The 12,126-nt window shown below is 55.2% G+C and overlaps 1 protein-coding gene across 1 annotated transcript in view; it reads left to right on the top strand.

The window, feature by feature from the left end:
* ARAP1 (ArfGAP with RhoGAP domain, ankyrin repeat and PH domain 1) overlaps positions 1-12,126 on the top strand; it is a 172,781-nt gene that overhangs the window by 109,169 nt on the left and 51,486 nt on the right. The window contains 6 exon segments of the mRNA XM_043504001.1: positions 296-365; positions 2,524-2,644; positions 3,378-3,583; positions 8,377-8,483; positions 8,599-8,798; positions 9,957-10,042. Of these exon segments, the coding sequence (XP_043359936.1) occupies positions 296-365; positions 2,524-2,644; positions 3,378-3,583; positions 8,377-8,483; positions 8,599-8,798; positions 9,957-10,042 (790 nt within the window).

Raw genomic sequence — 12,126 nt, forward strand, 5'->3', positions numbered from 1 at the left:
TGGGCAGGGTCCTATACTATCAAGCAGGAAAAGCATGTTTATGTGTCTATAAAATGCGTATCTATTGCACTGTATCCATCTGGCCCGCCCTTCCTATGCTGTCCATCTGGTTACGTTGCAAGTCCTTTGGGGCAGATTAGCTCCGAAGCAAAAATACCCCTGTGCATGTTTATAAAGCACGCATCCTCTTACCTCCTTGAGCTTTGCTCACTAAGGGAGCAGTCAGGAGCCCCTGCATTCCCCACTGGCACTGCTGGCTCACCAAGGCTAACTAGCCTTTTCCATCCCATTACAGCTCATACATCTACCAGAAGCGCTGGGTGAAGCTAGACGCCGACTACCTCCGATATTTTGACAGCGAAAAGGTGAGTGCAATGCCCCGCTCTGTCACAGACTTTCTGTGTGACCTTGAGCCAGTCACTTAGCCTTCCTGGGCCTCAGTTCCCCATCTGTACAACGGGAATACCAGCCCCGCCCTGCTGTGTGGAGGAGAGATGCATTAAAGGTCGTGCAGTGCTCAGATACTGCAGTCGTGGGGCTGTGTAGGTACCTAATCTCGATTGCTTGTCTTTGAAATCTGCCACCCAGGGTGGGACTGATGTGTGGTTTGGAACCAGGGGCGGCAGGTTTGTATAATTTCTGGTGGTGACCAGAACCCGTCCCAGCCCAAACTCTGCCCCCACTTGCCCAAGGCTCTGGGAGGGAGTTTGGGTGGGGGAGGCGGTCTGGGGTGCAGGCCCTAGGCTGGGGCAGGGGATTGGGGTGCAGGTTGCAGGCTCTGGGAGGGAGTTTGGGGATGGGAGGGGGTGTGGAGGGAGGGGGTGCAGGGGTGAGGAGTGTGGGGTGAGGGCTGTGGGGTGTGGCTGCAGATGAGGGGTTTGGGGTCTGGGAGGGGCTCAGGGTGAGAGTAGGAATGTGGGGGGTGAGGGATCTGTCTGGAGCTGGGGGGTTTGGGATGTTAGAGAGGCTCAGGGCTGGGGCAGAAAGTTAGGGTGCAGAGGGATGAGAGATCTGGCTGGGGCTGGAGATGAGGGGTTTGTGGTGTTGGAGGGGGCTCAGGGCTGGGGCAGAGGGTTGGGGTGTGGGGGGATGAGGGCTCTGGCTGGGACTGGGGATAAGGTGTTTGTGGTGTTGGAGGGGCGCAGGGCTCGGGCAGAGGGTTGAGCGTGCAGTTGGGGAGTGAAAGCTCTGGCTGGGGGTGTGGGCTCTGGGGTGGGGCAGGGCTGGCGATGGGTTTGGGGTGCAGGCAGGCTGCTCCGGAACAGGGGCCAGAGAGGAGGACTCCCCCCAGCCCTTTCCCTGCTGGGAGCAGAGAGCTCTGGGGGAGGAGCCCCCTTTCCTGCCTCCCCAACAGCACACTCACCCCCACCACTGTCACTGCACGTGCTCCTAGAACCCCTCTCAGGTCCAGGAATCTCCCTTGCCTGCCCCGTGGTGGGTGCCGGGGTGTGCTGCGTGCGCCCCCTCCCCTCCTGCTGTAGCCTCACTGGGGGTGAGGGATGGGGCTGCCTCCTTGCCCAGCAAGGGGCAGGAGTGGTGACTGCGGGCAGGGGGCCCCCTGTGCTGGTCGAGGGTCCTGCCGGAAAAGGGAAGGTTCTGAGGTGGAAGGGCAGGCTCAGAGTCATTCTGCCCTGGCAGGGGAGATGGGGGGCACTAGGACCCTGCGGCAGCAGCTGCTGCAGGGAGGCAGCATGGAGCTGCAGGGAAGAGGCAGCCAGGGATGCTCTGCTCCGGGGCCAGGGAAGTGCGTGGGGGCAGCAAGCGAGGGCTGGGGGGGGGGACACCCAGCCTCAAATATTGGTGGAGCTGAGTCCCTGGGCTCTGAATATTGCTGGCGCCAAGGTACCACGTGGAGATATAACAACTCGCCGCCCCTGTTCGGAACTTCCCCCAGGGATGGGGACGTGCTCTTCTGGTTCAGGTTCCCCTCTGCTTTCTAGAAATCAGTACAGAGTGATGATAACTTGCATCGCCCAGCTGGGCTGTGAACTAGGGCTCCCAAGCTAAGCAGCGCTAGGCCTGGTCAGAAGGTGGAAGGGAGACCCCGGCAGAGCCAGGGTGATGTAAAGAGCAGCGTTGGCGCTGCAGGCCATGATGTTCTTGTCTCCGAGTCAGCCCCGGATTGGCGCAGCCTTTCAGACGAGGCATTCTCATCTGCTTGTAGTCCTGGAAGATTCCACTTACGGCCAGAGATGGTGTGGAACGCAGCCACCTCTGGGGTGGCAGGCAGTTGAAGTTTAACAGCACACAGGAATGCTGGGCACTGCTTTAGTACAGGGAGTGGGGTAAGGATACCGTGTCCAAGAGGGACTGAGTTTAACAGAATGGGGCTGACCCCTCTGCTCGAGTGACGGTGCTGTGGGGTCTCTCCTGGCTATGGGTAGGGCTGATGTTGGCATGTCCTGATAGTGATGGGGCTCTCAGCCTCAGGTTGTGCTAGCACATGGGTGTTTCCTTGGGTCTGTTACCCTCCTTCTGCGTCTCTGGGGGTGTGGTTGTGACCCGGGTGACTCTCTGCTGCAGGACACGTATTCCAAGCGCTTCATTCCGGTGACCTCAATAACCCGCGTGGCCAGCATTGGAGACCAGAAATTCGAGGTGATAACTAACAACAGGACCTTCGCCTTCCGGGCTGAGAGTGATGGTGAGTGTGGGGAGCCCCACAGTGTCGCTCCTGGCATGGGTTTCTCCAGGGCTGGCACATGTAGGGTGGGGAGAAGGAAGCAGAGAACAGGGAAGCAGCTGCTCCTGTTTCTCCCGCCTGGCAGGAGAGAGTTCCCAGGAGTCAGCTGTCATTTCCCTTTACTCACTCCAGTCCCATTGCTGCTGGTTATTGCCCACTGACCCCCTGCTCCCCACCTCAGTAATCCCTCTCCTTCCTGATGATCATACCCCGAGGATGGCACCATGCCCTCCACACCCCTTCGCTCTCTTTTAGCTGAGCTTTGGCTCCGTCTTCTTCCAGCAAGTTACTCTCGGTCCAGACCAACATCCAAAGCAGCTAAGAGCTTCGGGGGCAGTGACTGAATTCCCTGCTCTTTCCTTCTCCCTGGCTCCTCAGCAGTGCCGGGGGGCAACTGCCTGCTGAGCATCCGAGCCCATTAATAAGGCTTCTGTCCCTGAGCAGCAAGGGGCGCTGAAGGTGCACTCCCTGCCTGGCGGATCGAGGACGCTGCCTCTCTACACGGCCAGCCCTTGCTGCTCTGCAGAGCAAAGGGCCAAGCTGGAAATCCATGCTCTTGCCCCCCGGTGCTCCCGCATGTGTCCACAGTGAGTGGGAGGGGGCCTGCCACAACCTACACACCAGCTTTGGAGCCCATCCTCGGGCCTGATGGCAGGCCTGGCTCCCAGCTGACCCAGCCATGTCTGCCCTGCAGCGGATCGTAACGAGTGGATGAGGACCCTCCAGCAGATGGTGGACGAGCGGAAGTTCAAGGCTTTGAACAGGATATCCCTGTTCCAGCTGGCCATCGGCACCTTGGACTCAGTGGACAAGTGCGGGCTGCTGGAGCTGCGGGGCTTTAAGAACAAGCTGTACGTGGTGGTGGCTGGAGATAAGGTTTTCCTGTACAAGAACGCCGAGGTTTGTATCTGCGGAGGCTGTCTCCTTCCAGGGGTGGGGAAAGGGCCCTATTGAAATACAACAGCTCAGACCCCTGCCAAGGTACGGGGGGGGTGGGGTCACAGCCCAGCTTGAAACGCTTCTCACACCCTTCTTTCTCCTCCCTCTCCCTCTTCCCCCGCTTCCTTCATGCCATCCCCATTTCGCTTCTTGCCTGCTCCTGTCCTCCTCCCCTGCGTCCGCTCCCTCTGGGTCCTTCCCCTTGGTCTTTCCTTGGGGCCGCCAAGAGAGTTTGTGAGCAAGGTTATTATGAACCATAGGAGCGGTAGCAGCTAGCGCCTGACACTGGATCCCCACTGTGCTGGGAGCTGCACATTCACAGGCTCGAACGCTACACGCTCAAACTGGACAAGGCAGGCAAAGTGTGGGGGTCGGATGGCTCATTTTACACATGGGCAGTGGAGGCACCGGGTGGATGAAGGGATGTGCCTGAGGTCCTGCAGGGAGTCAGGGCAGAGCAGGAAATGAACCCGGCTCTCCTATCCAGCCCTTTGATCCCCGTAGTCCCAGCCGTCCTCCAAGGAGGTGTTGGGAAATGGGGATCAGATCAGGAGTTTAGTCCCACAGGGCACAGAGGTGTTACCAGCTTTGCCGGTTACTTTGGGGTACGCTCATTTATTACGGTTACACTTCTGGTGGAGGGTGTTCTGTAATTCTATCAGTGTTCTGCTTGTGTCACTTGTGTTCTCATACAGAGCTCTACTTCTCCCTGCTGCAAGTCCCTCCCAGTGGAGCTATCCTGCAGGACCCAGGGGCTGGGTTCTTCCCACCCCAGATTTTTTTATATATATATATATATATATATATATATATATATATATATATATATATATGTAATCTCACACACTCACTCACTCACACACACACCCATGTCTGAGAGGGCCGGGTTAATCAGCTCTCCCAAGCTGACCCCTCATATGTCCCTGGACTCAGCAGGCTGGGTCGAGCAGCACTTCCAAGCTGCCACCCTCATGTGTCCCAGGTTCAGCACGTCCCTATCCCCGCTTTCATGTTACAATTGTTCTGGTCGTAACCCACTTGATGAGCAAACCCCACAGGGTTTTTGGGCGCTGCAGGGATCTTTTAGCTTAGGCTACGAGGAGCATTGCTGCAGAGCGAATGAGAAAACCAAAAAACACCCACAGGGGGGTGGGGGAGGGAGAGAGAGAAGCAACCAGCGTAACCATGAAAGTTATTTAGTGCTGGTAATAACCATAGGGGAGCAAACAAACAAAACCGTTATAATATGAAATCTAACTTATATTTGATTATAAAAGTCAGGTTTAGAAAACTATAACTGATCACACCAGTCAGGGTCAGAAGGCTATACCTAGAGAAAGAGTGAGACAGAGAGAGCTCGGTTCTTACCACTCCGTGAAGTTTGAATCGATCGGGGTCCCCAGGTGGTGATGGTAGCTGAGGGTCCGGAGTGCTGGAGACAGGCAGAGCCCCCAGCATGATCAGTCAGGAGAAGATGAAGTCCCAATGGAAATGCTACAGATTTTGGATCCAGGCATCAGAACACTTACTTGAGCATGGGTAGGGAGTTTTGTAGGGAAACAACAATGATTCAAAGGAGAATATTAGATTTGTTGATGTGTAAACAAGGGAGAATACCAAAGTTGTTTTGTTCAGGCTAGACATGGGAGCTGATCATTCCTGGCTTTGTTTCAGAGAAGCAGCCGTGTTAGTCTGTGGAGTACTTGTGGCACCTTAGAGACTAACAAATTTATTTGAGCATAAGCTTTTGTGAGCTACAGCTCACTTCATCGGATGCATTTGGTGGAAAATACAGAGGGGAGATTTATATACACACACGGAGAACATGAAACAATGGGTTTTATCATACACACTGTAAGGAGAGGTTTCAGAGTAGCAGCCGTGTTAGTCTGTATTCGCAAAAAGAAAAGGAGTACTTGTGGCACCTTAGAGACTAACAAATTTATTAGAGCATAAGCTTTCGTGAGCTACAGCTCACTTCATCGGATGCATTTCCGATGAAGTGAGCTGTAGCTCACGAAAGCTTATGCTCTAATAAATTTGTTAGTCTCTAAGGTGCCACAAGTACTCCTTTTCTTACTGTAAGGAGAGTGATCACTTAAGATGAGCCATCACCAGCAGCGGTGGGGGGGGGGAGGAGGAAAACCTTTCATGGTGACAAGCAAGGTAGGCTATTTCCAGCAGTTAACAAGAACATCTGAGGAACAGTGGGGGGTGGGGTGGTGTTCCTTGGAGGGAGCTCACAATGTAATTAGGGAGCTTCACTATTTTGAATACCAATAAAGGATTTATTCCTAGAATTGGTCTTGAAAAGTACTGAGCTGGGTGTGTGCAGGCGTGGGTTCATTAACATCTGGAGCAGAGATCCCCCATCATGCAGTGCTTTCCTGCTTTTCTGGTCCCAGAGTTCTGTGCAGTTCTTGCCTTGGAATCGCTTTTCTCCATTCTGTAGGCTAATGGAGATGCGAGGGGATGCAAATGAGGCAAGGGGAGTTTCCTTAATCCAGTCCTCCTTATCCCAGGGGTTTAGGTGGGTCTCCCACAGGCTTTCCATTGCTTTTTGTAAGTCTGCTGATGCGGATTTGGTTCAAGCAGGGACGGAAGGTCTTTCGTGAGTCAGCCTGGGTACTGCACCCTGGTTCCCCAAGAACACAGAGCTGCCAGGTAACAGAGGGGCGCAGGACCCGGGTGTGAGTTGCGCTGGACGTGGGAGTGTGAAGTGGCCATTTGCGGTGCCCCCTGATGTGCTCTAGCCCTGCTTCCTTCCACCCTGTCTCACCAGGAGAGGAAACTTGTCTCCAACATGATTTGAAGGAACTCTGCAGACTGTGGTCTCTTTAAGCCCTGGCACAGTCTCTTCTCTTACAAAGACCTTGCATGACGCTCCTGAAAAGGGGACATGGCTTCATGGCAGAGACCTTGCCATCTGGGTCTGTCCAGTGCACCGAGTTCCCAGGTTTTAACATCTGTCTTAGAATCATAGCACTGGAAGGGACCTCAAGAGGTCATCTAGGCCAATCCCCTTCACTGAGGCAGGGCTAAGTATTATCAAGACCATCCCTGATAGGTGTTTGTCCAACCTGCTCTTAAAAATCTCCAATGATGGAGATTCCACAACCTCCCTAGGCAATTTATTCCAGTGCTTAACCACCCTGACAGTTAGGAAGTTTTTCCTAATGTCCAACCTAAACCTCCCTTGCTGCAATTTAAGCCCATTGTTGCTTCTCCTGTCCTCAGAGGTTAAGGAGAACAGTTTTTCTCCCTCCTCCTTGTAACTTGAAAACTGTTATCATGTCCCCCATCAGTCTTCTCTTCTCCAGACTAAACAAACCCAGTTGTTTTCAATTTTCCCTCCTAGGTCATGTTTTCTAGACCTTTAAATCATTTTTGTTGCTCTCCTCTGGACTTTCTCCAGTTTGTCCACATCTTTCCTGAATGTGGTGCCCAGACCTGGACACAATACTCCAGTTGAGTCCTAAACAGCGGAAGAATTGCTTCTTGTGTCTTGCTTACGACACTCCTGCTAATACATCCCAGAAAGATGTTTGCTTTCTTGCAACTGTTCACTCATATTCATCTTGTGTGCTTTGAGGTTGGCCTTCAAGGTGTCTTTATATCTGAGGATGGGTCAATCCTTAGGGCAGGTTCCCATGCTCAGCTGGCTGTAGAGCACTGCTTTTGGTATATGGGAAACCTCCATGCAGCCCATGGGTCCAACCCAGCAAAGTTGAGACGTGATGAGTATACTCTGGAAGCCAGAGATTGGACATCTCTCAAGGACTTCATGCTTAGTTCTATGGCAGACACACCATTAAAAATTCTTTGTATCCTTTAATTCAAGATACAGAAGAGAAGAACAAACAGATAAAGCATTTGAAATGCAAAATATGAAGGAGTTTGTCTTTTAACCACAGCATTGTTCCCTGGCTCTTGAGCTGCAAAAAGTTTCTATAAGGAAAACCTCCTTCTGAGATGGTACTTGTGGGGGGAAAGAGACGAAGTCAGCTGAGATGGGCTGGAACTGCTGGTGCTAAAGTCCAGTCCTGTTTCCTAAGGCAACACAAGAGAAACACGCACTCAAAAGGTGAGAGGAAAAGAGCAGCAAAGAGAGAAAATGCAGCTTCTGTCTCAGGGGCTGACTCATTTGCAAACTCAGTGCTGGAAGGACACAGGCTCAGCACATGGTCTTGGTCTTATCACCCACCTGGCAAACTTGTACCAGCGTTGGGCTGTGTTCAGCATTGCTTTTATCTGCCTCATTCTGGTCACAGGCTTGCAGCTGTGTTGCAAAATACAGTCTTGGCTGCTCTTGTTTGCCAGGTGTGATCTTTGCCAGTGCTTGAGTTCTATCTAGAGGCCTTTCTTGCGTGGACTCATTGGGTCCGTCTGTCTCCCTTTTGCACCTGATCCCATCACCATTTGTTGGTACAGGTTATTGTGACCCTTCAGAAACTTTCATGCGTTTTGCCACAGTTGAACTCCCCGTTAGGCTATCCGTGCGAGCCCGGTTACCACGACACGCCTCCGGGGCTCGAGGGCCCCAACAGCGATCATAGCACTGCCAGCACTGGGTGCGATAGGGCTGGTACAGGCACCTGCAGGCTGGGTGCCCAGGGCTGGAATTGGTGCACCACCCCATCTCATCTGTCTGCTTCACTCCCACATGCAGAACAGCCAGAGGTGCCTCTGGTGTGACCTTGTGAGTCCCGTACTGTTGGTCTTTAACCCCTTCCTGGCTGTTCTTGCCCCATCAGGATTATCGACAGGGGATCGGAATCACCTACATTGAGATGAATGTGGGGAACGTGAAGGATGTGGACAGAAGAGGATTTGATCTGACAACGCCTTACAGGATCTTCAGGTAAGGGGGGGGTCTAGGTGCTGTGCACCACGGGTGTCGGTCCCTCCCCTGCTGTACAGCGTGCGTCTCCCCCCAGCCACCCCATTCCCCCACATGGCTCTCTGGTGTCTTTCAGCTTCTCGGCAGACTCAGACCAGGAGAAGGATGAGTGGGTGGAGGCCATGCAGCAGTCCATCGCTGAGGCTCTCTCCAACTCGGAGGTAGCGGAGAAGATCTGGTCGGTGGAGGCAAACCAGTTCTGCGCCGACTGCGGGTCGCCCAAACCCGACTGGGCCTCCATCAACCTTTGTGTCGTCATCTGCAAGAGATGCGCAGGTATGGCCTGAGCCCGGGTGGCACGAGCCGTGGGGCACGGTGATGGAGAGAGGCCCAGCTCCATGCTGGGTCAGCGAGCTTAGAGCACGGTGCACCCCTGGCTTCAGCAATGGGACTGAGCTCTGCCTCTCCCAGGAGTTTCTTCCTACATCACCCCGGACTGGGCTGACCCTTCTCGCCCTCCTTAGGAATTGCCCGACTAGGTCAGACTCGTGACTGTCTCAGCCATTTCGGAGGCAGGCTCAGGAACCCCCACCAGTGGACGCTTGTGGAATTGCCTCCTCCTGGGGGAGATTCTTCCTAACTCAGAAACGGGGACATCAGGGTCCTTCTGATGCAGAATCCGTGCCAGGGCAGCTGCAGCCGGGTCCAGACGAGGCTGCTCATCACCCAAGTGCACGTTCCACTGGGGTGGGCTCTAAAGCCGCAGCGGGACTTCACTGAGCAGCCTGGGGCCCTTTCAGGAGTGTCTGTCGTTAAGCGTGTTCAGGCTTCTAAGTTTTGCCAGCCTAGCTGGGTTGGGTAGGGATGTGGAACAAATCGCCCCCCTCACTGACACAACTGTGTTGGCAGCTCCCCCGGTGGAGACACAGCTCGGCTGGCAGTCGAGTGCTTGTGTTGGCTTCTCGAATGGCCCTCAGGGAGCTATGCCAGTGAAACTCCTTTTGCCTGCATGCGCTGCCTCTTCACTGGGGGCTCTGCTGACCCAGCTTTACCAGCAAAGGCCCTGTAGTGTAGACAAGCCCTGAGCGGATGGTGTCCGTCCAGTTCCCAGTGGCCAAGGCGATGGACTGGAGATGACCCAGCAATGCAGACCTCTACTAGCTGTGATGCTTTGGCGGCCGTCTGCATCAGAAAGCTGCAACTGGTGGGAAAAACTCGGGGAGACTGAAGTGCCCTCCTGTCTAGAGAGGCACCCTCTGGGGTGAAGTGGAGGCATGAAGGAGAGGGGATGCTTACCCAGAACTTAGCAGGATAACCTCGCCTGATACCGTTATCCCCTTCTGCAGATGGGGAAACTGAGGCAGAGAGGCCATGGCACTAACCCTGGGCCACTGCCGGGCAGCCGGAGTTCCTGGCTCTCAGACTCACACTCAGAGCATGACGCTGTGCCGCTGTCCCTAACGAGACCTTTGCTTTTGTTTGTCTGACCAACAGGAGAACATCGGGGGCTGGGGCCGAGCATCACCAAAGTGCGGAGCCTGAAGATGGACAGAAAGGTGTGGACGGAGGAGCTGATTGAGGTATTGGTGCAGATTCCCGTGGGCTAGCTGGTGGAAAGGGGGCTTTGTCGTAGCCATCTGTGAAATCGTGCCCTTATTTGATACTCAGACACTTGCGGGGCCTGTGGCAAACTGTACAGAGCCAGACTGGCTGGGTGCCTGCTTCTGGGAAGTTCGAAACAGCCAGTCGAACCCATGTGGGCTGATTCTGAGCTCCCGTTCCCCGTGGTATCTGTGCTTCCTGACAGACGCTGCTGTGACGTAGAACCCACAGCTTCGCTTCTGTAGCATCCACCCTCTGGAGATGTGCCCCACGGCTCCCATGAATCTGGAAACAAACCCGCCCTGATGCCTCCGTTCAGGGGGCGAGCGAGTCTGTGTCTGGGACCGGAAGCCTGAATGTGCCTGGCTGCAGATAGCAGAGCTGGCAGATCAGTCATTTCCGAGGAGCTCGGGAGTGGGGCAAAGGGACACGAGGCGTTAATAGCGCCCCAGCTCAGTTTTGTTTCGAAGGAGGAGAGGCCTAGCTGTTGGAGTCAGAAACAGCTGCACAGAGAGCAGCGGGAAAGCTGCTGATCCAGGCACAGTGACTGCATCTGGAGTAACCGGAGCCCGGAGGGTGTGGGAGGCTGTGTTTTGTTACTGCAGAAATACCGAGGGTATGTTTTCAAGCAGCAAAGCTGGCTCAGGAGGTGACGAGTGGGCGAAAGAGGCCTTCCCCTCTTAGGGTCCAGTTTGGAGCTGGCTGGGGCTGGCCAGTGACTCAGGCCACATCTCCACTGGGTCAGAAGAGTGACTGCAGCCTGCATGGATGTTCCCAAGCTAGCTTTGCTGGCGCTCGAGGGACAAGCAGTGAAGCCGGGGGTGCGCTCAGTAAACGTTTCCTGAGACTAATGGAGCCAGTGCTGCATTCTGAGCGCGCCGGCTCCCAAGACGCCCGCCGGCTGCCCCGGTACAGGGGCCATTTCGCTTCCCCATCCACGTGACCCTGGCCCCCTGAGGGGGCGACGGCTGCGCGCGTCGCAGGGGGCTGCCGATTCGGGAAGCCATGTTAGCCACCAGAGAGGGCCGGGCTCTACAAAGCCCTCCATAGCTCGGGCCCTGGCTGTCTGCAAGAGCGCCCCGCGGTCAGCCAGCACGCCCGCGCCGACAGCCCCTGATGGAGGTGCTAGGGACAGGTTGTGTGTCTCCTCCCGTCCTCCCAGTCGCTGCACCTGTGACCTGGCAGGGCGTTCTCCACCCGGGGATCCCACCTTGGCCTGACACAGCTGCCGTCTCTTACATTTGGACCTAGCTTCTGCTCGGTGGGAGGTAGGTCACTGGCTGCACGGGCTGCAGCACGACTCTGCCTCCATCACACACCGCAAGGACCGTCCCCTCTTTGGCTGTCTGAGGCGAAACCAGACAGTCGTTGGCCTGCCTCTGAGTCATTCCCACCAGGAACCTGGTGCTTCCAGCCCAGGCAGGCTGCTCCTCCTCGCCGTCCGGTCAGACTCAGGGCCCCGCGCCAAGGAGCAGCTAGGCAGGGACTGAGCTTTCCCTGCCCTTCTCCAGGACAATGGGATCTGGAAGCAAAGCGCTTCATGCTGGGAGATTCATCTGCTACCAGGGTGGCCAAAGCTGCTTGCAGCTCGGCCCGTGGCCACCTGGAGCCTGGCTGCGTCCGGCCTCCAGACACCTCTCCCCTGCCCCAGAGTCAGCTTCTGCCTGTGCCCGCTTCCCACAGACGCATCCTGAAAGTGCTTCCAGCTGCTCTCCCTAGCTGTGGGCGGCAGGTTTCTGCTCTCCCCTCTCCTTTAAGGCTATGTTAACCCCCAATGGCCCCCGGCATGTAACATGCAGAGAAACCAGCTGAGAGAGAAATGGGGATGTTCCTCCGTAGATCTCACCCCCCCCGTACTTCCCCAGCTCCCTCTCCCCTCGCCTTGTGAGGTGTTTAGTTGTGGTGATAATGGTGTTTTCTGTGCACTGACCCTTTGAATTACAAAGGGCTCTGTTCACTGCGGAGTCAGGCAGCCATTTTGTGTCCAGGACAGTGCAGACAGTCAGACACACACACACGCTGCGCTCTCTCCTGGAATCTGCACTGTTGTTCTTCCCTGTGT

This window comes from Dermochelys coriacea, chromosome 1 (genome assembly GCF_009764565.3).
Source record: "Dermochelys coriacea isolate rDerCor1 chromosome 1, rDerCor1.pri.v4, whole genome shotgun sequence".
Lineage (NCBI taxonomy): Eukaryota > Metazoa > Chordata > Testudines > Dermochelyidae > Dermochelys > Dermochelys coriacea.